This window comes from Choloepus didactylus, chromosome 18 (assembly GCF_015220235.1).
Source record: "Choloepus didactylus isolate mChoDid1 chromosome 18, mChoDid1.pri, whole genome shotgun sequence".
Classification (NCBI taxonomy): Eukaryota; Metazoa; Chordata; class Mammalia; order Pilosa; family Megalonychidae; genus Choloepus; species Choloepus didactylus.
In genome coordinates, this window is record NC_051324.1 from 61,026,755 (window position 1) to 61,052,356 (window position 25,602).

General features: G+C 53.9%; 1 protein-coding gene across 2 annotated transcripts in view; it reads right to left on the reverse strand.

The window, feature by feature from the left end:
• CACNG4 (calcium voltage-gated channel auxiliary subunit gamma 4) overlaps positions 1-24,866 on the reverse strand; it is a 60,249-nt gene extending 35,383 nt beyond the window's left edge. For both annotated transcript variants that reach the window (XR_005212834.1, XM_037810303.1), the window contains exon 1: positions 24,597-24,866. Coding sequence is in view for 1 of the 2 variants with exons in the window: in XM_037810303.1 (XP_037666231.1) it covers positions 24,597-24,816 (220 nt within the window). In the remaining variant the exon portion in view is untranslated. The remainder of the gene's footprint in view (positions 1-24,596) is intronic.
• Positions 24,867-25,602: the final 736 nt, after the last annotated feature.

Consider the following 25,602-nt stretch of genomic DNA (forward strand, 5'->3'; position numbering starts at 1 on the left):
CTGAACACCGTCCCCTCACTCGGGTGGTGGGCAGAGCTGGGCCCCGTTTGTGCTGTGGGAGAATCTTTCTTATTTGACATATGCCCAGTGCCTGGCAGAGTGAGTGCTAGGTTGAATGGTTGAATGAATGAATGAATGAACGGATGAATTTGCCCAATGTGGGGCTCCAGGAGGAGCACAGTGGGTTCCCAGGTTCCACACCCGCCTCTCCTCCCCAGTCCACTGGGCATATTCCCTCACCCAGCAGACGTTTGCTGAGTGCACTACCCAGGAGCTCTGGGGGCCGTGAGGGGGCGACGCTGTCGCTGTTCCCCAGGAGCTGGGCGGGGAGAACTGGCACCCCTGAGATGGGGCACAGTCCATGGAGCCAAAGTCCAGGCAGAGAAGGAGGCACCATCTCCACCCAGAGGTGGTCGAGGCTTTGCGGGAAGGTCGCCTTTGAGCTGAGTCTGGAAGGAGGGCCGGGGCTGGGCGGGCAGGCGGCTCCCCTAGAGAGGGCCCTCGGGATTCCAGCACGGATGTCAGACGGTGGAATTTCCAGTTGGAACTCTTCTCTGAAGAGGGAAAGAAAGACGAGGCTACCGATGCTTGCCTTGGTGCCTCTAATTTCCACGTGCTTCCTCATCAGGGCCAGACGCGGTCCTGAAACAGGAGGCTTCTGCCCCGGCCCTCAGCTGGAGAGACGCCCTCGGGTGGTAGTTCATGGCTTAAACATCACACACAGGTTGCTGGGTGTCAGAGCATCTGCAGGGCTAATATTTGGGGGCTGAGTGTGTGTAAGGGGGTCCTTTCCTCCACCTGGACAGCACCCCATCAGGACAGGGGACAAAACAACCGAAATACACACTCCCAGGCCCACAGGCTGTACCCGCGGGAATGGGATCACAGTGAAGAGAACACACTAAAGCTGCTAACCAGACCACCAGGTGACCGAGCAGGACGAAGGACACTGCCACCCACTGCCGACCCCCCACAGCTTGGCTCAGCAGCAGGAGGGGTGGGCCCTGTGGCACGTGGCCTCTGGAGAGAGAACGATGGGTGCCTCACTTCTTCACCTTTTACCAAAGCTAGTGTGATTCTGACCATTTTGCAGAAGGGGCAGGGGTGGCAGACACGGTCACATAGTGGGGTCCTGCCTGGGGTCGGGTTAGAGCCCGGCCAGGCCCGTCCACCTCCAGTCCCAGCACCTTCCACGCGGGCCACACCACCCACGATTTCCTTTGCAACCAAGATATACTTGCTAAGGGGAGGAAGGGAGCTGCATCTAGTAACCAATCCAATCCTCACAACAGCTTTTCAAGTTTGGTGTTATTGTTCCCCTTTTATAAATAAGGAGACCCAGATTTAAAGACTACAGAAGAAAGGGACAGAGACAGAATTCAAAGTCAAGTTCACCTGATCCTAAATCACCCTTTCCACTACAGCCCCTTCCATCTGTGGTTAGCAAATCAGAAGGTGGTCCTCTAGATCCACTGCATTTACTAGACTAGTCCAGCCTTGAAAATAGCCACTGGCCCAGAAAGAAACAAAATTATTCTTTCTGCCTTGGGAAAATGATTTCACCTCTCTGAGATTCAGTTTCCTCAACTATAAACAGGGATAGTAACGGCCCCTCCCCTCGTGGGGCTGGTGGGAGGGTTTAAACGAGACGATATAGGTAAGTTCTTACTGCATTTTCAACATACAGTTGCTGACAAAATTGTCTTTCTTTTATTTGAGGTTATCCGCCGATGGAGTGTGGCATGGGAAAAATTTCAGGAGGCTGGTTAATTTGGTAGTTACTTGCAGGGTTGAGTTAATCTCCCAGCTACTAAAGATGTTGGGAATAAAAACCCCACAGTAGCTTCCCTTTCCCTTCTCATCCAACTGTCCTGCCTTTTCAATACCGTAGATATGACAGAAACAGACAAGGGCACCCGGGAGCTGCCCGGTGCCGTCTGAGCGGCGAGGGATGTACAGGCCAAATGGGAGGTGAGGGGGCAGGTGCTGGGCGGGCAGGCCCCGCGGGGAGGCCATGCCAGCACATCAAGCCAAGAGGCAGACCCAACAAAATCCCTAATGATGGCACCGGATTTCGAAGGGAAACAGAAAAGCCATCTCCTCACTGCAGATGCAGGGGTCCTTCTCTCTCCCTCACTCCTGTCTTCTCTCTTGCTCTTGGTAGTCTGCAGTGGGAGGAGGCAGCCCACCGGCCCCACGGCCCAAATGACCACGCTGGCCGAGTCACCAGGCACCAGGGAGGAGACGGGGGAGAGCCTCACGCTTGTGCTCCTTCTGGGTCTTTCCACCATGGCCACGGGCTGGGCTGCAGGCAGGTGCAGCTCCAGATGCCGTGAGAGCCTTAAATGCGCCCAGATGCCAGGACACTGGGACTCCTGTGGCCAGGAGTGCATTCTCAGACCATATGCACGTGTGCACACACACACACACACATGTGCGACACTCTGCCTCCCTGCTCAGTGCACGGACCTGGGGCATGCACACACCTGGGCCATGCCTGGTCTCGGCACACCACAATCCAAGGTGAACAGCACACAGACCACTGGTACACACAGCTTGGCAACCAACCCCTCTGCCGGGAGCTCCCCTGTACCCCAGGGAGCTGCACTTCCCAGGCTCCTTTGCCCTTGACTTCTGGGTAGATTTGGCCAACAGGATGTTTTGTAGAAAATGAGAGGGCAGGGGAAGGGAGACTTCAGGACACTTCTCTCCCCTCTGCTTTGGACAGGGGTTTCGGGCAGCTGCAGCTGCTGCCACACTCCAACCTCCTGTTGCATGGCCTGGCATCTGGGCTCTGGGAAAACCACCCCCTCATTTCCTCTCTACAGTTGTGGTGGGGGGGGCTTTCTGCAGGTGCTCACACCTGGGTGCCTCAGTGCTCCCCCGTTTGCCTCTCCGCTCTTCCATCTCCTGGGTATTCATCTCCCTCTATTAGATCCCCTCTGCCTGAAGGACACAGAGCAGTTCCTGACTTCCTGCATGGACCCTGGCTGATGCAGTAAGGAGAAGGCCCACTTAGCACGCACTTAGAATGTGCCAGTGACTCCCCTGTAATTGTCATGTAAGTAGAAGATGAGGTTGCTATGTCAACTCCATTTTATAGACAAGGACAATGAGGCTCAGACAAGTTAAATAACTCACCTAAGGAGAAACTCCAATTTCAACCCGGTGGCAATGAGAAGAACTCAAGCTTAAAACAGATCTCATCTTGATCACTTACTTACCAGCTGCATGACCTGGGGCAAACCACCTAACCTCTCTAAGCCCCTGCTTCCTTATTTGTAAAATAGGAATAATAAGATCTGCCTTAAATGGCTTCTGGGAGGATTATACGAGACAAACTACACACAGAGACTAGCAGAGCGCCTGGCAGATTCCTTCAAGACTTGGCAAGAAGGGGTGCCTCACAGGATTCCGGCATGTGGCCCAAGCACAAAAATGAAGAAAATCTGAGGTGATTGAATGGTGATGTCACCTACACTGAGTGATGCATGTCACTATGATTTTTTTTTTTTTAATTATTAAGGTAAAATACACATAAAACTCACCATTTTAACCACTCCAAAGTAACTCAGTGGCATTTAGTAAGTCCAGAAACTTAGTGCCGTCATCACTACTGTGTAGTTTCAGAACATTTTCCTAACACCCCAAAAGAAACTCTGCATCCACTGAGCAGTCGCTCCAACTTCCCCTCCCCCCAACCCCTGGCGACCACTAATCTGCTTTCTGTCTCGATGGATTTGCCCATTCTGGACATCTCTATACATGGAATCATACAGTGTGTGGCCCTTTGTGCCTGGCTGCTCTCACTCAGCATAATGCCTTCAAGGTTCATCCATGGTGTCGCGTGTGGTCACTGTGTTTTGGGTCCTGCAGAGCTGACCAGGGTGTAGACAGCTAGTGGTCTTAGATGGTAAGCTGGTGGCAGTGTTCTCTGCCAAGCCGACACTGCAGGCAGAAAGACGACCAGGTGGGGGAGGCCACAGTGACAAGCTTCATTCCGTCCCTTATGCAACTGATGCAGCCGCAAGTTACAGAGCCCCAGCCCCTGTGGCTCCTCGCACGGCCCAGAGAAGATCCTTGCCCTCACCTTGGGCCCTGAAGAGGGTCACCTAGCAGGGAGGCAGCACAGAGCACTGATTATAGAGGGGGGCGTCCGATGCTGACTGTGTTTTAAAACTTCAACTTCTGTGTGAGACCAAAGGAAGAGGTGTTTGTTTGGTGCAAGATTTATATTTTCTGTAGCACACTATATAATTAACTTGTATGGTCAGTTTACTCAAACATCGTAATTACATGGAAACTTGAATAGGGAGTGAGATCTGGTTGGTTTGTTCAGGTTAGTGTGAAGCCCCAATACATCCAAAGTAATTTGGGCAGAAGAATAAAAAAGTATTTGTAAAGTCGCCTTGAGGGCCTGGGGAAAAATGTGGAAATATTAAACTTCCCACCTGGGGAATTCCTGATATTCTTGCAAGCACTGGGGACTACCATTTTAGTAGGCCAAGCCCTTATCTTGGGGCTTGCCCTTCTGAAACTAATTCCTGCAAGGAGAAGCTAAGCCTACTCATAATTATGCCTAAGAGCCTCCCCCTGAGTACCTCTTTTTTGCCAGATGTGACCTCTATCTCTAGCTAAGCAACTAGGTAGGTGAACTCACTGCTCTCCCCCACTAAGTGGGACCTGACTCCCAGGGGTGGAAATCTCCCTGTCAACGTAGGATATGACCTCCCGGATGAGCCTGGACCCAGCAATCATGGGATTGAGAAAGCCTTCGTGACCCAAAGGGGGAAAAGAAATGAAACAAAATAAAGTTCAGTGGCTGAGAGATTTCAGATAAAGTCGAGGAGTCATTCTGGAGATTATTCTTATGCATTATATAGATTTCCCATTTTAGTTTTTAGTGTATGGAACAGCGAGAAGCAAAATACCTTAAACTGTTGACCTGTAATCCAGTAGCCTGATTCTTGAAGACAACTGTATAACCTATACAGCTTTTATGGTATGACTGTGTGATTGCGGAAAACATTGAGACTGACTCTCCCTTTATCCAGTGTATGGATAAGGGAGTAAGAAAATAAAAGGCAAAAATAAATAAATAATAGGGGGATGGGATAAGGGGTAGGGGATGTTTTGGGTGTGCTTTTTTTATTTTTCTTTTTTTTCTTTTTTTTTTTTTTGAGTGATGAAAATGTTCAAAAATTGATTGTGATGAAAAATGCACAGCTATATGATGAACCACTGATTGTATGCTTTGGATGATTAGGGATAAGAGATTCACTGAAATGGTTTTCTCAAAATAAAATTCCTCTTCTGCCTAATGCTGTCCCATAGTCCATAGTTCAGTCACTAACGATTACAGAGCCTGGGGCAAGAGTACAAAAGAGGTCCATATACCATGTGTCTAAATATTTAAAAGTTATAAATCAAGCCAATTTATTGTTGAATAAAATGTTTCATCCTCCTGTCTTGACAAATAAGGAAGCATATTTGTGAAGCCATGGTTTTTAAATGACTGAAGAATAAGCAAAATATAAAGATGACTTTGAAAAAAAAAAAAAAAAAAGAGTGGGGGCATCTGGAGCCAGACTGCCTGGGTTCAAATCCCAGCCCCAGCTCTGCCACTTGGGAGACTTGCTGTAACTTGCTGTGCCTCGGTTTCCCCATATGTAAAATGGTACAGAATGTTTCAACCAGACCAGTGGCAGGAAGGCTGCACTGCTCCCTGCACATGCCCTGTGCTGCCACCCTAGAACCCGGGACTCTTCAGCCTTATTCATAAACTCCTCTGCTCCTCCAAGGTGCTCCACTCTCTGTCTGTCTCCCCTCTCCCTACTAGACCCTGAGTTTCTTTGAGGACAGGTCTAGGGTTCTGTTTTCAACCAGATGCTCAATAAAATGTCCGCTCAGTGAATAAAGAATGAATAGGTGGTGAATGAATGAAGACCTGCGTCCCTGACTATTTCCAGTTTCGCCTGCCTGGGGAACTCCCTACATGCTCTGCAAGACACAGAGAACAGCACCTCCTACAGGAAGCCCTCCCTGATGCCCCCAGGCAGGATAGAGTCTGGGCCTCCTCTGGAATCAGGAGCACTAGGACCAGGTTTCTCTTAACCAAGGATCCCAACAGAGCCCCCACCCAGCTTGGAGCCACCCAAGGGCAGACCCCATTCTATTCAACATGGTGGCCAGAGGGGCCCTACAGAACCCAGATGAGATCACTTCAGGCCTCCGCTCAAAACCCTCCAGCAGAACGAGGATATATTTGCAGGGAACCCGGCGGGAACTGGGGAAGAATGCAGAAATGTTGGGCTTCCCACCTGGGTTGTTACTGGTGTTCTCACAAACATTGAGGACTGACAGTTTGGTAGGATGAGCCCTTGATCTTGGGGTGTGCCCCTTGTGAAGCTTGTTGCTGCAAAGGAGAGGCTGAGCCTACTTATAATTGTGCCTAAGAGTCACCCCCAGAGAACCTCTTTTGTTGCTCAGATGTCCACCTGTCTCTCTCTAAGCCCACTCTGCAGGTGAACTCAACTGCCCTTCCCCCTACATGGGACTTGACTCCTAGGGGTATAAATCTCCCTCGCAACATGGGACATGGACTCCTGGGGATGAGCCGGGACCCGGCATCATGGGATTGAGAAAATCTTCTTGACAGAAAGGGGGGATGAGAATGAACAAACACAATTTCAATGTTTGAGAGATTTCAAATGGAATCAAGAAGTCACTCTGGAGGGCATTCTTATGTGCTATGTAGATATCCCTTTTTAGATTTTAGTGAATTGGAATAGCTAGAAAGAAACAATTGAAATTGTTGAACTGCAACCAGTAGCCTTGATTCTTGAAGACGACTGTATAACTATGCAGCTTATATGGTGTGACTGTGTGATTGTGAAAACCTTGTGGATCGCACTCCCTTTGTCCAGTGTATGGACAGATGAGTAGAAAAATGGGGACAAAAACTAAATGAAAAATAGGGTGGGATGGGGGGGTATGGAATGTTTTGGGTGATTCTTTTTGACTTTTATTTTTATTTTTATTTATTTTTTGAGTAAGAAAAATTTTCAAAAGTTGATTCTGTTGATGAATGCATAACTAACTGATGGTACTGTGAATAGTTGATGTACACTGTGGATGACTGTCGGGTGTGTGAATATATCTCAATAAACTGTATTTAAAAAAAAAACAAAACATAACCACCCTCCGGCAGCAATCTTCTCGCTCGGAATAAAGGGCCAAGTCCTTACCAGCGGCCGCGGTCCTCTTTCCAACCCCATCTCCTCCCTCTCTCTCCTTCCATAGCCCCTCTGATGTCCCCACCACTCCTCCAGCTGCCCTCACACGGGGCCGTGACACTTGCTATTCCCTGCTGGAAACGACTGTCCCCGAGACCTTGGCCAGGCTCACTGGCCCCACCTCCCTCAGGTCTCATCAGCGCCCCCCCCTTTCTCTCACGTCACAACCTCACCCCGAAGCTCCCAGGTTTTCTGCTTTATTTCTCTCTCTGTTACAATATAAATGCCAAACAAATTGTCTGTTTAATTTACTGCTGTTTTCCCCACCACCAGAATGCTGCTTGGTATACAGCAGGCACATAACGAATATTTGTTGAATGAATGCATTGAATCTTCGGGTGCCCACGACTCGGCTTTGAAGCCTGGTTTTCAAATCCCCCGTGAGTGTTTGCCGAGTTTGAACGTGGACTAAGAAAACACCAGTGGGTGCTATGGACAGAGGGGGTAGGCTTGAGGGCAGGAGAAGCGACCCAGGGGCATGGTGGCCACGCAGTCTGGCTAAATCGTAGTCGCCGGCTGAGAGGGAGCAGACTCCAAGGAGGCCGCTCCTCGCCCACGTGCCAGGCCCTCCTCCCCTCCGGACTAGCCTCAGCCTGCTGGGACATCTCCCAGGCCCAGGCTGGCATGAGGAGGACAGGCGTTCGCTCCATTCTTCATGGCACCAAACTTTCAGCCTCATCCCCAGGGTGGGCTCAGAAGCAGAAAGTGAGTTCAAGCCAAACCTGCCCAGCGGCTTTCTCCTTTGAGGCCGACACATCCACCTCCCCACATGGCTGGGAGGGTTCCACGGGAGACCATGAGCTGCAAGGCACGTAAAGTAGGAGACCTTGCCATTCTGAATCAGCCCCAGGTCACCAAACTCACCAGCACGGGGCTGGAGTTTGGGAGGCTGGTCTCAAAAATAATTGAATGAATGAGTCAATTCTTGAGACCCCAGAACTTAGCACAGGGCCAGGTGCACACATTCCCCAAGAGAACATCAGCTGGGGATTGATGTGGGCAGGCAAGGGATGGTGGCAGGCCCCCCAGGGGGTCTTTATCACCCAGACCTCTGTTTGTTTGTTCAGAGTGCAGCTCAATGACCCCATGTCTATACCCGTGTAACTACCACACCCAGAGCAAGAGAGAGAACACATCCTCACCCTGAAGCCTTCCTTTTGCCTCCTCCCAGCCAATACTGCACAGAGGGAGCCGCGTGCCCGACTTCCATCACCCCTGATTAGTTTTGCCTGCATTTGAACTTGACATGAATGGAATCATACAGTATGAACAGACCTCTCTTTCCCGATCAGCTTTCCTGAGCCGGGCATTGCCACATGAATGCAACATGTGGGTATGAAAGCACGCTGGCAGGTGGCATCACCTGCAGAACATGGGTTCCAGGGGATTTGCCGTGCACAGTGAATGTCTTTTTAAAGGAGCTGTCTCGAGCAGAATGATTTCTGCAGTCTTGCCGGGAGTGCCCCAGCTTCAGAGCCGCCCTCAGTCTGACAGCAGAACCCTTCTCAGCCAGGCCGCGTGAGTCAGACCTGGGACGCGGCGTCGTGCGCCGGCCTGATCACGACGCTGTGCCCACCTCCTCCCAGAAGCCTGCCAGGTCAGCCTGGCCCACGTCAGCGCCTGGCAACCAGCCGGATGTACCTGCCTTCTTTCTCATACAGCTCCCCTCCTGCAGCAGCTGCCTGCTTCTTAGCTGCTGGGCTCCCTGTGTCACCGTGGGGTAGCTGGGATATTTATAGACACTGAGCCATCCATGCCCTCTCACTGGGGAGACTGAGGCAGCCGCCACATGATGGCTCTTAGCGTGGGGTCAGACAAAGGGCTTGGAATGGGCTTTGGAGACAGAGACCTGGGCGAGGGAAGCCAGCTGGTGTATCGGGCTGCCCGTCTGCATCGGTCTCCCCATCTCCCACACAGGAGGGGGCACGTGTGCTGCGCTGTGAGGATGATGAAACAAACCACCCAAGCACCTAACATTTTCAATACACTGTAGCTGCCAGGATACCTCGAGGGAGGAAGGACTAGCTCGGCAAGTAAGAGCATCCAGATCGCCTGGGTGTGAGCCCCACCTTCCCCACCTGGGCTCTTGGGCACACTACTTAATCTCTCTGTACCTCAGTTTCCCCATCCATGCAATGGATGACAGTATCTACCTCACGGAATTGCTGGGGATTAACTCAATTAATATATGTAAAGTGTTGTGTATATATATATATATTTTTTTTTAACATGTGAATTGCTTAGGACAATTCCTGGCTCCTAGTGAGGCATGTAAGGGTTAGCTCTGTCTCTCTCTATAAATAATATACTTGGTTAAATGAGAATTAATTAAATGGTATTAAATAATCATTCTGTGGATAAACGCTATGGAAGTTCTTTAGACTGTATATGTAATGGTTGGTACTCAGTGATTGCTTAATAGCTATTTGCTCTTATTAACGATACTATTATTGATAATTAAATATCAGTCATGGCTCCTAAGCAGAAGTGAGCAGGAGAGCGTGGGACAGAAAAGCACCTAAGCATGGAGGGGAACAAGGGCCCCAGGACCGCTGTGTGGAGTGGCCTGGCACATTCCTGCTGGGGGGCAGCTCAGCAGCCGCCTCCGATAAGGGGTGAGGGTCTCCCAGGGGTCTCCTCCCAGTCTCCCGCCAGTTCTGCACCAATGGGAACCCCACAAAGGTTTGTGGATTGAAAGCCAGAAACAGTCTAGAGAAAACAACCAGGCTTAAAAAAAAGCAAATTTTCTTCCCTTTCCCCTAGAGACCAGAAGACGAAAGGATCCCTGAAACACTGCTTCTGAGAACATGAAGGGCTTCTAGGGACTGAAGACGAGAGCTTTGTGCCCAGGTCCATGAAAGGCTGAACCAGAGGAAAGCAACCATCGTGCCCATCAGTGGCACAGAGAAGGTGATGAAAATCAAGGAATGACTTGCTAGTCCAAGCTCACTTTCTCCCTGCACCCACACGTTGTCTTCACTAAGACTCCAAGTCACAACTTACAGCATCGATGAGCACCTGGCAAATGGGCGATGGGGCAGCTGACACCTCTGTCTGCACCGCTGGCATCTGAAGGGTCCACTGGCCTTGAGAAGTGGGTGGAACAAGTCACAGCGGGAACGCCTTCCCTCCCAGTACTCACCCTGCAGAGATTACTCTCAAAAATTTACACACGTGGAACTGGCAAGGCAAGATTTTGAGACGGAAGGACCCTTTATTTTAAACAGTTTGAGGAGTTTTGGTGCAATGAAGCACACTTAAACTTAGCCAGGGAGACTTCCTGGGTGGGTGGGGGTTGGGGGCAGGGCGGAAACAAGCATCTTCTGTTCGAAATTCATTGGATTCACATTTTTAAAAAACCGTGGCCAGTCTGGCTCAGGTGGAAAAATTTCTCAGAGGAACATTTCAGACACAGCTTTCATATTAAGTACTTAGTTTTACATATGTGATAAAAGTTTGTCAGAGCATGTATCTGGGTTTTATTTTCTTTTCACTTACTTTTGTGGCTAGTTTGGGCACTTTCATTGTATTAGATGGATTTCTAGGTATGGAAACCCAATGTGCAAATTGTGCTTTCAGGAAATAAAGATTCAACTGCACCATGGCTTGCAAAGGTTTTCATCCAGAATCAATCTGGTTATAAGTCAGGGGTGGCCTGTAATAAAATGCTGGCAAAGGATGCCCAGACATGGTAGCAGTGACCAGTGCCTGGGAGCACTGAAAAATAAAGAGGGCAAACACTATAAGTGCTGAACGGACACACACATCCATTCACCTGTCTGAGGACTGGAGAATGAGCTGGTGCTCTTTGTATTTAAATATCAGGTTCATATTTTTTTTCCTAACATAATGGAAAATTTGAAAAAAAAAAAAAAAAGAAGAAGAAGATGAAAATAATGTCATAGTTTCCATCCAGGATCACCATCTTAGCCCCTTGGTGAATTTCCCTTTTTCTCCAGCCTAATAAACATGTTCACACCCACTCTCTATCAGATGATCGTTAGAGGGTTCCACATCTGTCGGTTTTTGACACACCCAATTTACTATTTAATAGAATTCTCCCCATGTTTAATAACCCTCCTAATAATCACAGAGTTAAAATAATGCATTTTTATCTAACTGCCTCAAGAACTTTCAAAAGATTGCCTTGAACAGGAAGTAGGAGAGAGCTTGAGTGGTTTAACTATGGCAGACTAGAAAGGAAAGGAGAAGAAAGAATTAGAAATACAAATAAGATACGAAGAGGGGAGGAAACACTGATCTGGGTCTCAGTGGATGCTCAGAAGGGCTGGCTGGCTGGGGAGAGGGGTCACGGCGGGGAAGGGGAGTGGCAGCAACCAAAACCGGGACCCTGGGGACAAAACCGGGACAAAACCGGGACAAACCGGGACCCTGGGGACAAAAACTCTTGGCAAGAGTAGCTGACCAACGCGAAGGTGTGAGCTCGGCCCGGGAGCCAGCAGATCCCGCAAGGTGGAAGAAGGGGGCCCCTCCGATCGGTTAAGCAAGCGGGTCTCTGCCCCCCTCCAGGCCTCTGCGCCCGACACACATGCAAGACATGAGCAGAAAGACAACAAAAACCGTTTTTCATGCAAGAAGAGCTGGACATCAGGAAAAATCAGAGCCCCTTTGTATGACATGCCAAACTGCTGAAGCGAGAAACTGTCTCCGGCCAGGGCTCAGACGCGAACCGGGACCCCGCGTCAATGCGGGCTTGTTATCCGCGCTTTTCAGAGCGCGGCCCGGAAGCGCCCGGGTCTGCTCCCCCCGCGCCCGCAGCGACGCGCTGGCGACGCAACCTTGGCCCGAGTGTCCGGCGCCTGGAAGGGAGCCTGGGTGTCCTGAAATGTCCTCGGGGAGCCTTTAGGGATCTGTGTCTTTTCGCGGCTTGCAGTTTGGTCTGGGGGCTAGGGGTGGAGGGGACAGTGGGATGCCTGTGTGAAAAAACCCCAAGGTTCCCTTTCTCTGCGCCTCCTTCCCTGTCTCCTGCACACAGTACACTTTTGGGTGATCAAATGGGAATAACAACCCTTCATCAAACGCTTTTTTATTCCAGCCCCAAACTAAGCACTTACATATCATATCTCAAGGCCTCCCCGCAAATCTGCAGCGCAGGTGTCACTAACTGCTAACGATCCCATTTTGCAGAGAAAAAAACTGAGGCTCCAAGAAGGTGAAACGACTGGCCCAAGGTCCCTCAGCTAGTGGGAGGCAGAGCCTAATTAAACACCATCTCCCTCTGTGTCCTGCCCCCCCCATCTCTGCAACCATGCCCCCTTCCCAAAACCTCCAGCATAACCGCTGCCCTGATCAGATGCACCCAGAGACCAGCGAGTATTTTCCATTTACTCCTCCAAACACCCTAGGCAATGGGATTGTTGTTAGAGTCACCCAGCAGGAGCCCCAAACATTCAGGCGTGTCCTCCCGATGCTCTCGCCACACCCCAGGGTCTCCAGCAGAACAGTAAGCTCCCCGCTTTCTATCACCACAACGCCCAGTACACACCAGGCATATTCTGCAGGTGCTCTGTAAACGCTGAACGATGACCACAGATTTGACATGCTCTCTAAGGAAGTCCCGGGCCACACGGTGTAGTTTTTGTGGTGGCCCCTTTGAACAACAACAAAAAAAACCAACAAGAAAGAAGTGAGGGCTGGTTTCAGCATGCAACTCTGCATCCCCCAACAGCTGCTAATTTCCGTTGCAATCTCTCAAGCCCCACCCCTGCTTTCCTCCAATATCAGCATCCCCTTCCCACTCTTCTTCCCCTAATCAAAGTCTTTTCTCAGGGTTAGAATGGGACACCCAGGGACTAGCTACATAATCTGTGGGGCCCCGTGCAAAATGAAGATGCAGGGCCTCCTGTTCCAAAATACTAGGAATTTCAAGATGGGACAGCAGAGCATTAAACCAAGCATGGTGCCCTTGAGCACGGGGCCCTGTGTGACCGCACAGGCACACACCCCTGAAGTCAGCCTGTGACGTCAGTCATGCTGCACTCTTTGTCATGATCTTTTACTGGGGCTTGGACTGTTTTTAGGTCAGTCCTGATTGTAAATCTTCTGATCACCCTCTCCAACCCCAATAGCCAAGATGCCAACATTCATGATTCCAGCAGCACTTCTGTATGCCCTTATAACTACCACAGCAACAATCCTCTGATTTCTTTCATCTAGAGTTTTGGGTCAGAAAATACAGTCGCTACTGTGCCATTTGTTCCATGGGGGAACCCAAGGTGCTGGGGCTAAACATCTCCAGCCTAACAGCTCACCAGGGAGACAGGGCTTCCACATCCTTGTCTCCAGCCCATCTGAGGCCAGCTCCCCCCCCCCCCCCCCCCCCCCCCCCCCCCGCCTCCCAACCACTCCTTGTGCTCTGGGAATGGCTTCACTGCCCTGGTTCCCCCAGGCTGAGCTCCAGGGCATCCTCCGGGCCGCCTCCTTCTCTCACCCCATCTCCCAGCCCCCAATCCAGTCAATCAACTGGACCTCTTAAAGTCTCTGAAATTCATCTGTTCTTTTACATCCAACAGCTTCTAGCGTCCTCCATGCCACTGCCTCAGCTCAGAACCTTGTCGTTGTACTCCGGGGACAACTGCAGGGGCCTCCAGGCACGGGGGGTGGGAGTCCTTCTGTCTGACCTGCAGCCCCATCGGTGGCTGTCCGTTGCTTTTAGGATCAAATCACCTCAAGCGCTAGGCATGGAAGGCCCGTTATCACCTGGTCTAGCTCCCTCTTACCGGCACTTCTTACAGGCCCCTCCCCAGCCACCCTGCCCTTCTCTAAACATTGGCTGCACCTTCAGCTCAGCGGGTTCTCCAGATCACAGCTACACCACCAAGCCAGACACCATCCCAAGAAATTCATCAGGCAAAGTCTTGTTTAATTTTTGTGACAACCTCTATGAGTCAGGGAGCTATCACTATACCCCCCATTTACAGATGAGAAGACTGAAGCTGGAGAGGTTAAGGAATTTTCCAGAGCACAGAGCTGATATAGGGTAAAGCCAGGGTTCAAAGGCATACCTCCTTGAGCCCCTGGCCCCTGTCCTATGAACCATCACCCTGACCCAGTCAGATGTCACCTTCTCTGACTCCCTTCTGAACAGTGAAGCTCCTGGCAGGAGAGAAGGCCAGAGAGGTGGGTGGAGCGAGATCCCTGGGGCTTCGGAGAACCAGGGGAAGGGGCTGAATTTATCACAAGCGCAATGTGGTTTGAGCTGGGGAATGACGCGATCAGATTCATATTTTTTAAAAGACCTTTCTGGCTGCACGTGGAGAATGGCTAGCTCAGGGCAGGAGAGCAAGCAGACCAGGCGGGCCATTGCCAGCAGCCAGGGGGGAGACACAGAGATGACAGAAAGTGGGGGGAAAGCTGGAGTGAGTTTGGAGGCAGAGCTGATGGCATCGGAGAGGGGTATAAGGAGTCCAGGAGGGGACGTCACAGAAAAGGGATTTTTGTCTTTTCTCTGCAGTGTTCTAGCACTGTGCTCGGCAACAAACCAGGCTCCCCGAGTTTGTGGGATGGATGAACCACACCGGCATGGGCGGGGGGAGAGGGGAATGGGGCCACAGCAGCCCATCTGACATATATGCTGGTCCCTCGCCAAGCTGTCAGAGGGAAATGAGACTTTGAAATAAAAATCCAAATGGCCAAATCAAGTGTTTCCAAGAAAACAAGCCTTAAGTCACTGTCCCCTTAGTGCCCTCGTGGCAGCATGGCCACTGTGCTTTCATAGCACTTTCCCAAATACCTTCTCAGGGGCAACCACACAGCCCTGGGAGAGAGGGTGAGGTAGGATGGAGGCATGGAGGGACTGGGAATGCAGGATGGAGGGATACAGGGATGGGGATGGAGAAAGGGTGGAAGAGGATGTGGGAGGATGGAGGGAGGATGGGGAGGATGGCGAATAGAGGGAGGATGGAGGGTGGATGGAGGATGGAGGGCGGGTGATGGAGGATGGAGGGCGGGTGATGGAGGATGGAGGGAGGGTGATGGAGGGATGGAGGGAGGATGGAGAGATGATGGGGGAGGATGGAGGAATGAAGGAATGGAGGGAGGACAGAGAATGGTGGGATGGGGGATGGAGGGAGGGAGGATGGAGGGAAGGGCAATGATAGTCACCAACTTGACAACTGAGCAAACCAAGGCTCTGAGAGGTTAAGGAATAAGCCGAAGATTGTCCAGTTGGTTAGTGGCAGAATTGGGACCAGGCCACAGGTCTCAATGGCCATTTCGATGATGTCCACACTCCAGCACCCTGATCCCCTTCTCACAGCCTTTCTCACGCTGCAGCCTCAGCACCTGACGCAGTGTCTGACAGCCAGCAGGTGTCTGGTAAGTGTAGGGGGACGAATGGGCTGTGCTCCATTGCTTCTCAGTCACCCTGGCATCAGTGGAGCCCCCCCCACAGGCTTCCTGTTCTGTGGGTATCAAGGAGCCACACCACCAGCCCTGCCCCCGTGCCTCTCCGAGTTCCCTGGTTCCTCTCTGCCCTCCGGGGACCTGTGTCGCAGGCAGGGGCATTGGGCAAACTCACTGAGCCAGAAAATGGGACGAGGGGACCACACTGCCTGCTTGCTGCTGTCACCACCCTGGGCACTGTGCTATTTCACCTTCTAACCGAGTGCCCTCCAGGCTCAGGGGTTTTATGGTTCACGGAAGCATTCAGCAGCCCTGCCCCTGAGAGGCGAATAAAATAGTGTCAGGCTCTCCACGCACCCCCATCATGGGCGTGGGGGCTCAGCTGCCCCCAATTCCTGACCCTGAGGTCCAGTGACCAGGCCTCGCTCAGTTTGGATGCAAAGTTTGGGCGAATTATTTCTTCTGGGAAACTTCCAAGGTTAGGAAACATAGAAAACGAAATGTTTTTAAGCATCTACAAGCTGCCAGGCATGGCGAGGGGTATTTCGCTCATGTTTTCTCATTACCTTTCACCAAACCCCAGGGCTGATGCTCTGAACCGGAGTCAGAGAGGTCAGGTAATTTGTCTGGAGACACCAGCCAACAAGTGGCAGAGTCTGGACTCAACCCAACTTCCCACCTGACCTCAGTGGCTGGCCGCTGTGAAACTGTGGAAGGATGCAAGGGTGAGCTCGGCAAGTCCCTGCCTGTCTCCCCGGGGCGAGGAGGCGACAGAGATGCTGATGGCAGGTGAACCAGGGAGAACTGACAACTTTTCATCCTTCGACTTCTCCCGGCTCTGGAGCTGGGGCTTGCGTCAAGAAATTCCCCTGGGCCTTTTGCACACGCTGATTCAGAGATGGGGCAGTGGTGGAGGGCGGGGAGGAGGGGACAAAGGAACAGCGTTTGCTGAGGGCCTCTGCCTCCGTGGACTTGGCACAGGAGTAGGTGCAACAGGGGTCCATGCTGTGCCACAGAGACCTGGATTCAGGTCTGCCATCCTCGGAGGTGGGGGGAGGCGGCGAGAGCACCCCCAGCTGCAAGTGAAAGTCTTTACGAGCAACTTGCTCAAGGCAGCCCGCTGTGCCTGGCGACAGAGGCCTGGGAAGCCAAGGAAGGAGACCTGGGGTAGCTTTACAGAGAAGTTGGGCTTGAAGGATGGATAGGAATCTGGGGGGTGGATGTGGGGTGAGGCAAGAGGTCTGCTTGTTTGGGGGAAGCAAACCAACCAGAGAACTCCTTTGATTCAAGTACCTCCCTGTCTCTAGCAACCCCACTGGGTGACTGCCCTGCTCCCATCTTGCCTCCAGGAAAACGGGAGGGAAGGCAGGAGAGGTCTGATGTCCCCAGCAAGCAGAGGGTCCAGCACGCTGTGAGGGGCAGCATTTTGGCTTTGCAAAGATCCCAGAACTTCACCCGAGTGTCACCTGGGCCCCAGCCCTGTCCTGAGGCAGCAGAGACATCAGGGAGCCCTCAAAATGCAAAGAGGCAATACATTCGGTCCCTGCCCAGACAACTGCCCAGAAAGGATGACCATCAGGCCTCCATCTCCTTGGCCACGTATGGCTCAACCCAGGACCCTCGTGAGACGTAGAGGCAGAGACTGTTACACTTCTGCTCCCGGCTCTGCTACTAACAAGCGTGTGACCATTGGGTAAATCACTTTTCCTCTCCAGCCTTGAGTTTCCTGAGACATAGAGGCACCTGCCTGCGGTGGTGGTGGTGGTGGGGGCCACCTACTCTGTGGTGTGTGCTGGGTTCTTTCACAATCTTTCATTACCCCATTTTCCAGACATATGAACAGCAACTCAGAGAGGTACAGTAACCTGCCCAAAGCCACAAAGTTACCTGGCAAAACTGGGACTTGAAACTCAGGTCATCCATCCCCCAAACCTGGCCTCTTTCCTGGACCCCAGGCTGCCTTTTCAACAGCGTCCACTTCGATGTGATAGAATGTCCGCTGTAGAAGGAAACATGGAATACCTCTTCCCCAGGTCCCTGTATCAGAAAGAGCTGGGCTTCTCATGAGCAGTGATTTCCTTTTATCACATGCATGCTGTGGAACTTACATTTGATCATGTTCTCCTCTTTGCCTGGCCCCCAGGAAGCTCAGAACCAAACTCATGACCCACCTCCAGCAACCCTGCTGGCCTTTGTAGCAGGCTGCCTGCACACTAACCCGACTGAATCGCCATCTTATTGTCCTACTTTTATTTTTTACTTCCATCCCCAGCCCCTTATCTCATCTATTATTTCTCTTACCCCTTCCTTCCCTCCTTTCTTTCTGTGTTTGGTTGGAGAAGGAAGAAACTAAACAGAATCAAATCATGTGATGTATTTTTTGGTAACTTTGAAAAGTTGTTCATAGGAAGAAATTCATAGGTTAGGCAAGAATACTCTTCATCTGGTCCCATGTGCCTGACCTGAATTCAGAAAAGAAGGTCTCAGGTGGACGTGCCCAGTGAGCCAAGGGGGTTGACGACCTGGAATTGGGGGGTGGGGATGTCCTAGCCCGAGCTAGCCCATCCCTAGGGGTTGGAGCCAGTTTTGTTCCCCTTTTGAAGCTGTTCACAGGAGAGCCAGCTCACAAGCACATGCCTGGGAGAGCATCCATGGTCAAGGGAGGGGCTGTTCAGAGGACAGGGCCTGTGTCTGTGTGTGCGCTCTCACGGGTGAGCAGTGATGCAGTGATGGGTCGGAACCGGAAAGACCGGAAAGGAGTGGCGTCGCTTCTTTCTGCACGTACTGCTGCTTGCCCCGTGCTATGGCAGCTCCTCGTTGTCCAGCCTAGCTCACCCACCGGCCGGAGGGGCACTGTACACCTCTGCTTCCGGCTCTGCTACTAACGAGCGTGTGACCTTGGGTAAGTCACTTTGCCTCTGCAGCCCTTGAGTTTCCTGAGCTTGCAGAGTACAAGCACTGGGCTGCACCTGTGGTCCTCACACCTAGTGAGGAGACACAGTGGGGTGATGTGGGCAGGGCCGAGTGGGTCGCCTGCACGTCGTTACTGTCACTGCAATCCTGAGCTGGCACGATGTGTCCCTCCAGCCACCCAGGGCCAATGTCAGGCCACCCCGTCATAGGGGCACCCCCCTCACTGGCATCCCAGGTGCTTTCTTGAAGAGAAGAGGAATGAATGGAGCTCCTACCAGCCACCAGGACTGGGCTCACCTCTGCCTACCTGCCTGATGCTTCCCTAGAGAGGGGCTCTCCACTGGGGGCGGCTTAGTCTCCCCCAGGGAACACTTGGAAAATGTCCGGACAACATGATTGGTTGCCACAACTCAGGGTCGGGGAGCTACTGGCATCTAGCAGGTAGAAGCCAGGGATGCTGCACAATATCCAACAATGCACAGAACAGCCCCCCACAGCAAAGAATGATCCAGCCCCAAATGTCACCAGTGATGAGGATGACAAACCCTGATCCCTTGGGGTGGGGGCAGTTGATGATGAGCCCACAGCACTGGGGGTGAGCATGAGCTGTTGAGGTGCTCCTGAGTTATGCTCTTCGGTACTTTCTGGCACTGCTTTTGGCCATTGGAGGTGTTGGGCAGTAGTATCAAAATCTCTCTCCCAATCCTGCTCCTTCTTTATCTTCCCCATTTGGAAATGGCACCACCACCCACCCAGCTGCCATTGACAAAAATCTGGGCAGTCATCCTTGCTTCCTTACACCCCTTCTTCCCATCCCTCTCCCATCTCCGCAGCTGCCACTTTGGTCCCAGGTCTCCAGCCTGGCAGCCTGCAACCATGTCCCCACTGGTCCCTGGTGGCAATCCTGCTTCCCAGATGCTCCATTATCTACATGCACTCAGAGGACCTTCTACAAACACAGAACAGATCACTTTACTCCCCCTGCCCCAAACCTCCAAGCAGCACTGATCCCATGTAAAATAAGGCAGGCTCCTGACAACTGACCTTGACACCCTCCGCCAACTCGATGGAGCCCCACACACCCTCCATCCTCCTATTCCATCCTCTCCCCCCACCCTCACCTGATTCCTTCCTGCCTCAGCTTGCCTCTCCCTCTCCTGGAAGCCCTGCCGTGCACGTTTTGGTGTACACGTCACCTTCCCTGACAGCGCTTTCCAACCCCCTCAACTGAGAGCAGCCCTCCCCAGCCTCTCCCAGCACATCCATCTGCTCTGTTTGCAGCATAGCACCCACTGGTACCTGGTAGTGTGTTGGGGCCATCAATTCAGTTCCCAGGATGGGGTCCACTAAGACCCCAGCTTCTCCCCACTAAGTCAGCTGGCTCCAATTAAAAGGAGGTGGGGAGTAAAGAACGGGGGAGGGTACAGAAGAGACAGAGCAGGGCACTAAAGGAAGGTGGACGTGTGAAAGGACCACCAGGGACCCTTCTGACAAGTTGGAGAGGGTGCGCACCAGTTACACCCCCTTACCTGGCCCTTCCCAAATCTGTGTGGTTCAAATAAAGGACCAGCCCTGGCTGGTGGAGAGCTGAGGTGGTCTGTTCAACCTCAGCCACTCGGCAGCATTCGCCATCTTCAGCCTCATTTTCTATTCCTATCTATAAAAGGCAGATAATTAATATTTACCTTCAAGTGTTGTTGGCAATTACACGAACTCCTGTCAGCCCTGCACCGAGGTCTTCAATAAGTGATGGCGGTTACTGTTAACACCAGGAGGCCAAGGAGGGCTGGCGGAGAGGCCTTTTGCTGGAGGAGTGGGGGACAGGGGGCCTGGCTGGACGGGCTGCCTGAGGGTTAGCGCCAGAGAGGATGAAAGCAAACACAGGCAGAGCAGTTCCTGGCCCAGTTATCTGGATCAAAATCTCTCCGAATGGTCCTGTTGTATGTGCTTTAAGGCAGTGTGGTCCGAAGTGTGGCTTAAGGGAGAGCTTTCCAGCTGACCTGCGGAGACAGGGTCCCAGGGGTGCTGGGAGAGCCAACTCCACCCCCACCATACCCAGGCAGGACCTGGGGCAGCTGGAGAACCTGGGGCAGTCGTCTCTGGTTGTCCTTCCTCCCCTACAATGTGCACTATGAATATTCTCTTTTCCTCTGTGTGCCATGGCGTGAATAAAGGCTGGGAACACTGGCTAAGTGAGGAAGGCCAGGTGAGTGGGGCAAAGGACCCTCTCATTCTAGGGTTCCAGGCCCTTCTCTCTACCTTCCTAGCACAGAGCTAGGCACAGTGGACACCAGGCTACCCCTGGTGCCCAGGCTGGCACTTAAGGCTCTGACAGAGACATACGAGCTTGCTTGGGACAGCAGCATCTGTAAATGACCTGGGGGCTGTGGGTGGGGTGCGCTATTGACAGTGAGCTTTGCCAGGACCATGTGTTCCAGGGCCTAAGCAACCCTGACGTCATGACAGCGGTCAGGACCCGCATGGGCCCAGGCCCGTGGCAGCCCCCGAGAGGGCTTGAGAGCTAATGGTGGGCACAGAGGCATCGGCATATGGCTGCCAGTGCCGCCCTCTGGGCCCAGTACCCCGTCTCCTCCCATGTCCACATGGGGGTCTTCTGTCCCAGCAGAGTATGTGCTCCGTCATGTATGTTTACAGTCTACACCCCACCTAATCTCAACACGCTTCTGAGGGTGAACAAATGTTGGTTAGTGATGCCTTTGATTGAAAAGTCCACAAAGATGTCCCGGCCTGGAGCTGGGTGTCACCTAAGGTGCAAAGAAAGAATGAGGCGGGGGTCTCAGGGAATGGGATGGGGGTGGGGGACATATGTCTACTGGTGGTGGGGATAGGCCAGTCCAGGACATGGTAGAAGGGGGAGAGTAGAGAGCAAGAAAGAGCGTGTTATGCAATTTGTGTATCAGTTATACATTCCCAATGCCTTTATGCTGCCACTGGCCCAACCTCAGAGCTGGGCTCTGCTGGGTACTCAAGTGCTTGGTTCTATTTTTAATGGCAACCCAGAAGCCATTTGGAGAAGGGCAGGATGACTCAGTGGGAAGAGCTTTGTAGTGAGACAAAGGTTCAAGTCTGGCCCTGCTGCCTCCGAGCAAGCCCCTTGCCTTCTCCAAGCCTCCATCTCCTAGTCTGAATCCTGGGGGTGCAAATAACGCCCCCTTCCAGGACTGCTGTGAGCATGCCACGTGGGAAATGCAAAGGCTCTCGGCACTTGGATATTTTAACATTTGCCAAGTGGGGGGTGGGGGACAGAGAGGGGAGACTCTGATTTTGGGGGTCAGAAAGAGGCTAAAGTAATCTCGGGCCTGGTGAGACCAGGCACGTTATTTTCTTCTATGCGCAGCCCTGACAGACTGCACGGACACCTTAAATACACACAGGGGCTGAGCTCTCCCGGCCGGAGACACCAGTTTGTGGGAAACCCCTGTGAGTCTTGCTGCGACACCTTGCTTGGTGCTTTATTTGCCATCTGCTGCAGTATTTCCTCAGTTTGAGCTCTGAGGCTTGACCTTTTAATTTTTTTCTTTTTCATTTTGGTTTGGATGTGATGCTTTAGGATTCTTTGCTGGAGAACAGGTGGAAAAATGCATTTTACGCACAAAAGCCAACATGGAAGTGCCTCTCTCTTTCCACTATGAGCGGCCTGGGGTTCACGTTTGGCCGGAGCTCAGAGCTCGGTGTCAGAGGGCTGTCAGCTGCCAGCCTCTGCGTTGTGCGGGTGGTCCTCGGCCAGGTCGAGGGACTGTCAAGATGTTTCTGGCCACAAGAAGGAATCCTGAACCAGTTTCCCAGACCTGGGCCCCACAAGGATGCCCCAATCCTCGGATGTGGCCTAACTTGCCCCTCAGAACCCCTGAGCTTTTAGGGATGACAGAGGCAGCCCAGTTCTTCCAGCAAAGTTCCCCAGATGGCAATCCCCCCTCCCTCTGCCAGCGGAGCCAGCTGCCCAGATCAGCTCGGGGGCCCTCTTGATGAACGCCGAGTGCAAACGGCTCGAGGCAGCTGGCAAGAGGCTAAGTGCGGCATCAATCCTAATTAGGATGAGGAATTAATAAAGGAGGCATCCCAGCCACTCAGCGGAGGCCAGGCCAGCCAGTATGGAGGAATCTGTTCCAGTTTCCAACTGGGAAACTGGAAGGCTCTGGGTCCAGGCATGCCTTCGGGTGGTTACGGAGCCCGGCAGAGCTCACAAGGTGGCCGGCATGCCGCTGCAGCCCCTGCTCTGCTTGGCTCAGGTGCCGTGGCAGATAGTGACGTGGGCACATACGCCAGATGAGAGCAGTAGGTGTTCGTGATCTGAGCAACTGCATACCAAAGATGATGTTTTTCCAAAGAACGGAGGAGGGCTCCTTTGTGTGGCTGTGTTTCTCCAACTCAACTATTGACTGCACATTCCTGTTGCTTGAAGACTCCACTTAGCTCTGACATTAAGCTCCAAATTGCAAGGGGCAAGCCAGCCCCCTTTGGGAGAGCAGGTGGGGGGCAGAAGTGGGCAGGGTTCCAGATAAGAACAGGCATGGTCTGCAGGGGAGGGAGAGGGCAAAATCAGCCCCCACAAGCAGACCCAGCTCTACAAAAGCCTCTTTTTAGATACATCCAGATGCAGCCAGAAAAGGACCATCTTTTTAAGAGCTCCCTACCTATTTCCACCAAGACCCAACCACGCTGAACTATTTTCAGGGCGATTGTAACTGCAGTAAGGAAGGCTAGGTGTATAAGAGAACTTCCTTGACAACTGAGGGGCGGAGTTACGCCTCGAAGGTTAAAGAAAAAGGAGGAAACTGTCCAAGGATTTTTGAAAAAACCAAAGGCACGCTCCTCCAACTCCCCTCCCCCATTCTCGACCCTAAACTGAAAGACAAGAGCAAGCCGCAGACCTGCCGACAACCCGGACCGGGCCAGGCGGCCCCTCCACAGCCACCTGTTAGTTCCCCAGCTGGGCCGGCGAGAGAGGCGCTGAAGTCGGGCGTATTTGGCGTTGGAGGCGTCCCGGCCCCTCCATGGGAGGGAGCCGTCCCGCCACCTCTCCGGAGGACCCAACCGCGGTGCGTCGAGGTCATTCTAGCCTCACAGCACCCACTACTACTCAGCGGCAAGGCGCACCTGGGGGTCAACAGCCACCAGCCCCGACGGGGCGACCACGCCCCTCCCAGGCCGCTCCGGGTCCGCGGGTCGCTCCGGCGCACCCCGTGATCTGCCGAGGTCTCCCGCAGCTTCCCTTCCGAGGGGCCGGGACGCAAGGCTCGCGCGCGGCTCCAGTCGGGGACAAGGGGGAGAGTCGGTGTCGCTCCCCTTCCGCTCCCCTTCCCTTCCCTCCCCACCGCACAGGGAGGGACGGGCCGGTGGCCCCGTAGAAGGTGGCTAAGAGGATCTCAGTGCGCATCTGGCCGGGGCGACCCGTGTCCCCCAGACTGGTTTGCAGCTCAGCTTACCCCCACCCCCAAGGTCGGCTAGGGGCTGGAGCCAGCGCGAGCGGCCCCGCCCCAGGATGGCCAGTTCCCATAGCAATCGCACAGACACCGGTTGCCAAGCAACCCCTCCCCCTCCTCCCTCCCCTCTTCCCGGGTCCGCTCCCCCAACCTGAGCCTCCTCCTGCCCCCTCTCCAACCTCCACCTCTCCCGGGGGCGCCACCGCAGCCCCTCGGGATCGCTCCGGTCCCGGGCTGCGCGCGCGCGCGTGAGAGTTTCTGTGTGTTTCATTGTGTCTGTGTGCGTGGAGATGTGCAACTGCGAGTGGAGAGTTTGTGTGATTAGTATGTTGGAGGAGGGTCCCCCGACCCGGAGGGACCCCGACCTGGTGCCCAGGTGGCCAGGAAGGGACCCGCCCGCCCGCTTCGGTTCCTTTGTGTCTCGCGCCGAGCCGGCGCCGCGCCCACCCGCTCCCCGGCCAGCGCCTCGGGTGGTGCGTGTGTGTGTCTGTGTGTGTGTGTCTGTGTGTCTGTGTGTGTGTGTGTGTGTGTGTGTGTGTGTGCGTGCGCGCGCTGGGGGGTGGGGCGGGGGCGGCCGTACCTTCGATGCAGCACACCCGCCACAGCCCCGAGTGGGTGAGGTCGCCACGGGCGCGGCGGGGCGGGGGCCCGTCGTCCATGGTCAGGTTGGTGCCGTTGCAGATGTGCGCGCTGGAGTAGAGCCAGTAGTCGGTGCCGATGGCGATGGCCATGAGCGAGAAGGCGGCGAAGGCTCCGGCCGTGGTCAGCAGCATCTGCAGCCCGCGGTCGCATCGCACCATGGTGGGCGCCTCATAGTCCGCCGCCCGCCGGCCCGGCCCGCCGCGCCCGCCCGCCCTCCTCCCTCCGCGCGCCGCTCCGGGGGCGCCCGGACTGGGGGGCCGCGGGCCGGGGGGGCGGCGCCGCGCTGCGCGCTCCGTCCCCGCGTCCGGACCGTGCCTGCGCTCCGGCCCCGCCGCGGCTCAAACTCCGAGGCGCGGCGGCGAGTGCGGGCTGCGCGGGCCGCCGGGCGGGCTGGCGGTGGCGGTGGCGGCGGCGGCCGGGGACTCCTCCCTCTCGGCCCCGCCCTCCCCTCACCGTCCGCGCCTCCGCCCCGCGCCCTCCGCGCTCCGCCCGCCGCCGCGCTCCCGGCCCGCGCCCCCCGGCTCGGCGCCGCCCCTCGCGCCTCGCCCCGTGCCCCGCGCCAGGGCTTTGCTTTCCCGGCCGCTCCCCTGCGCTCCCCTCTCGCCCAGCGTGGATTTTCTCTCCGCTCCCCTCCCCTGCCCACCTCTCCCCTCCTCGCGCTCGCGCGCGCTCTCTCTGCCTCTCCCCGGGTTCATTCACGTTATTAGAGCGAAAGAGCCGAGGGACGGTTTCCCCAGGAGGACCGAAAGGAAACCACTCTCCAGGTGTGTCTCTTGCCCAACCTAGGACACCCGGCATCCCCTCAGATGTTCATCTGTGGCGTGTGAGAGGAGTGGGGGTGGGATGGGGGTTGTCGGCTGTGTAGATCTTATGCCTTGACCGTGAGCGTGGTGTGGGAGTGCCCAAGTCAGGGTTCCAGAGACCCAGATGTGGGTCACAGGTAG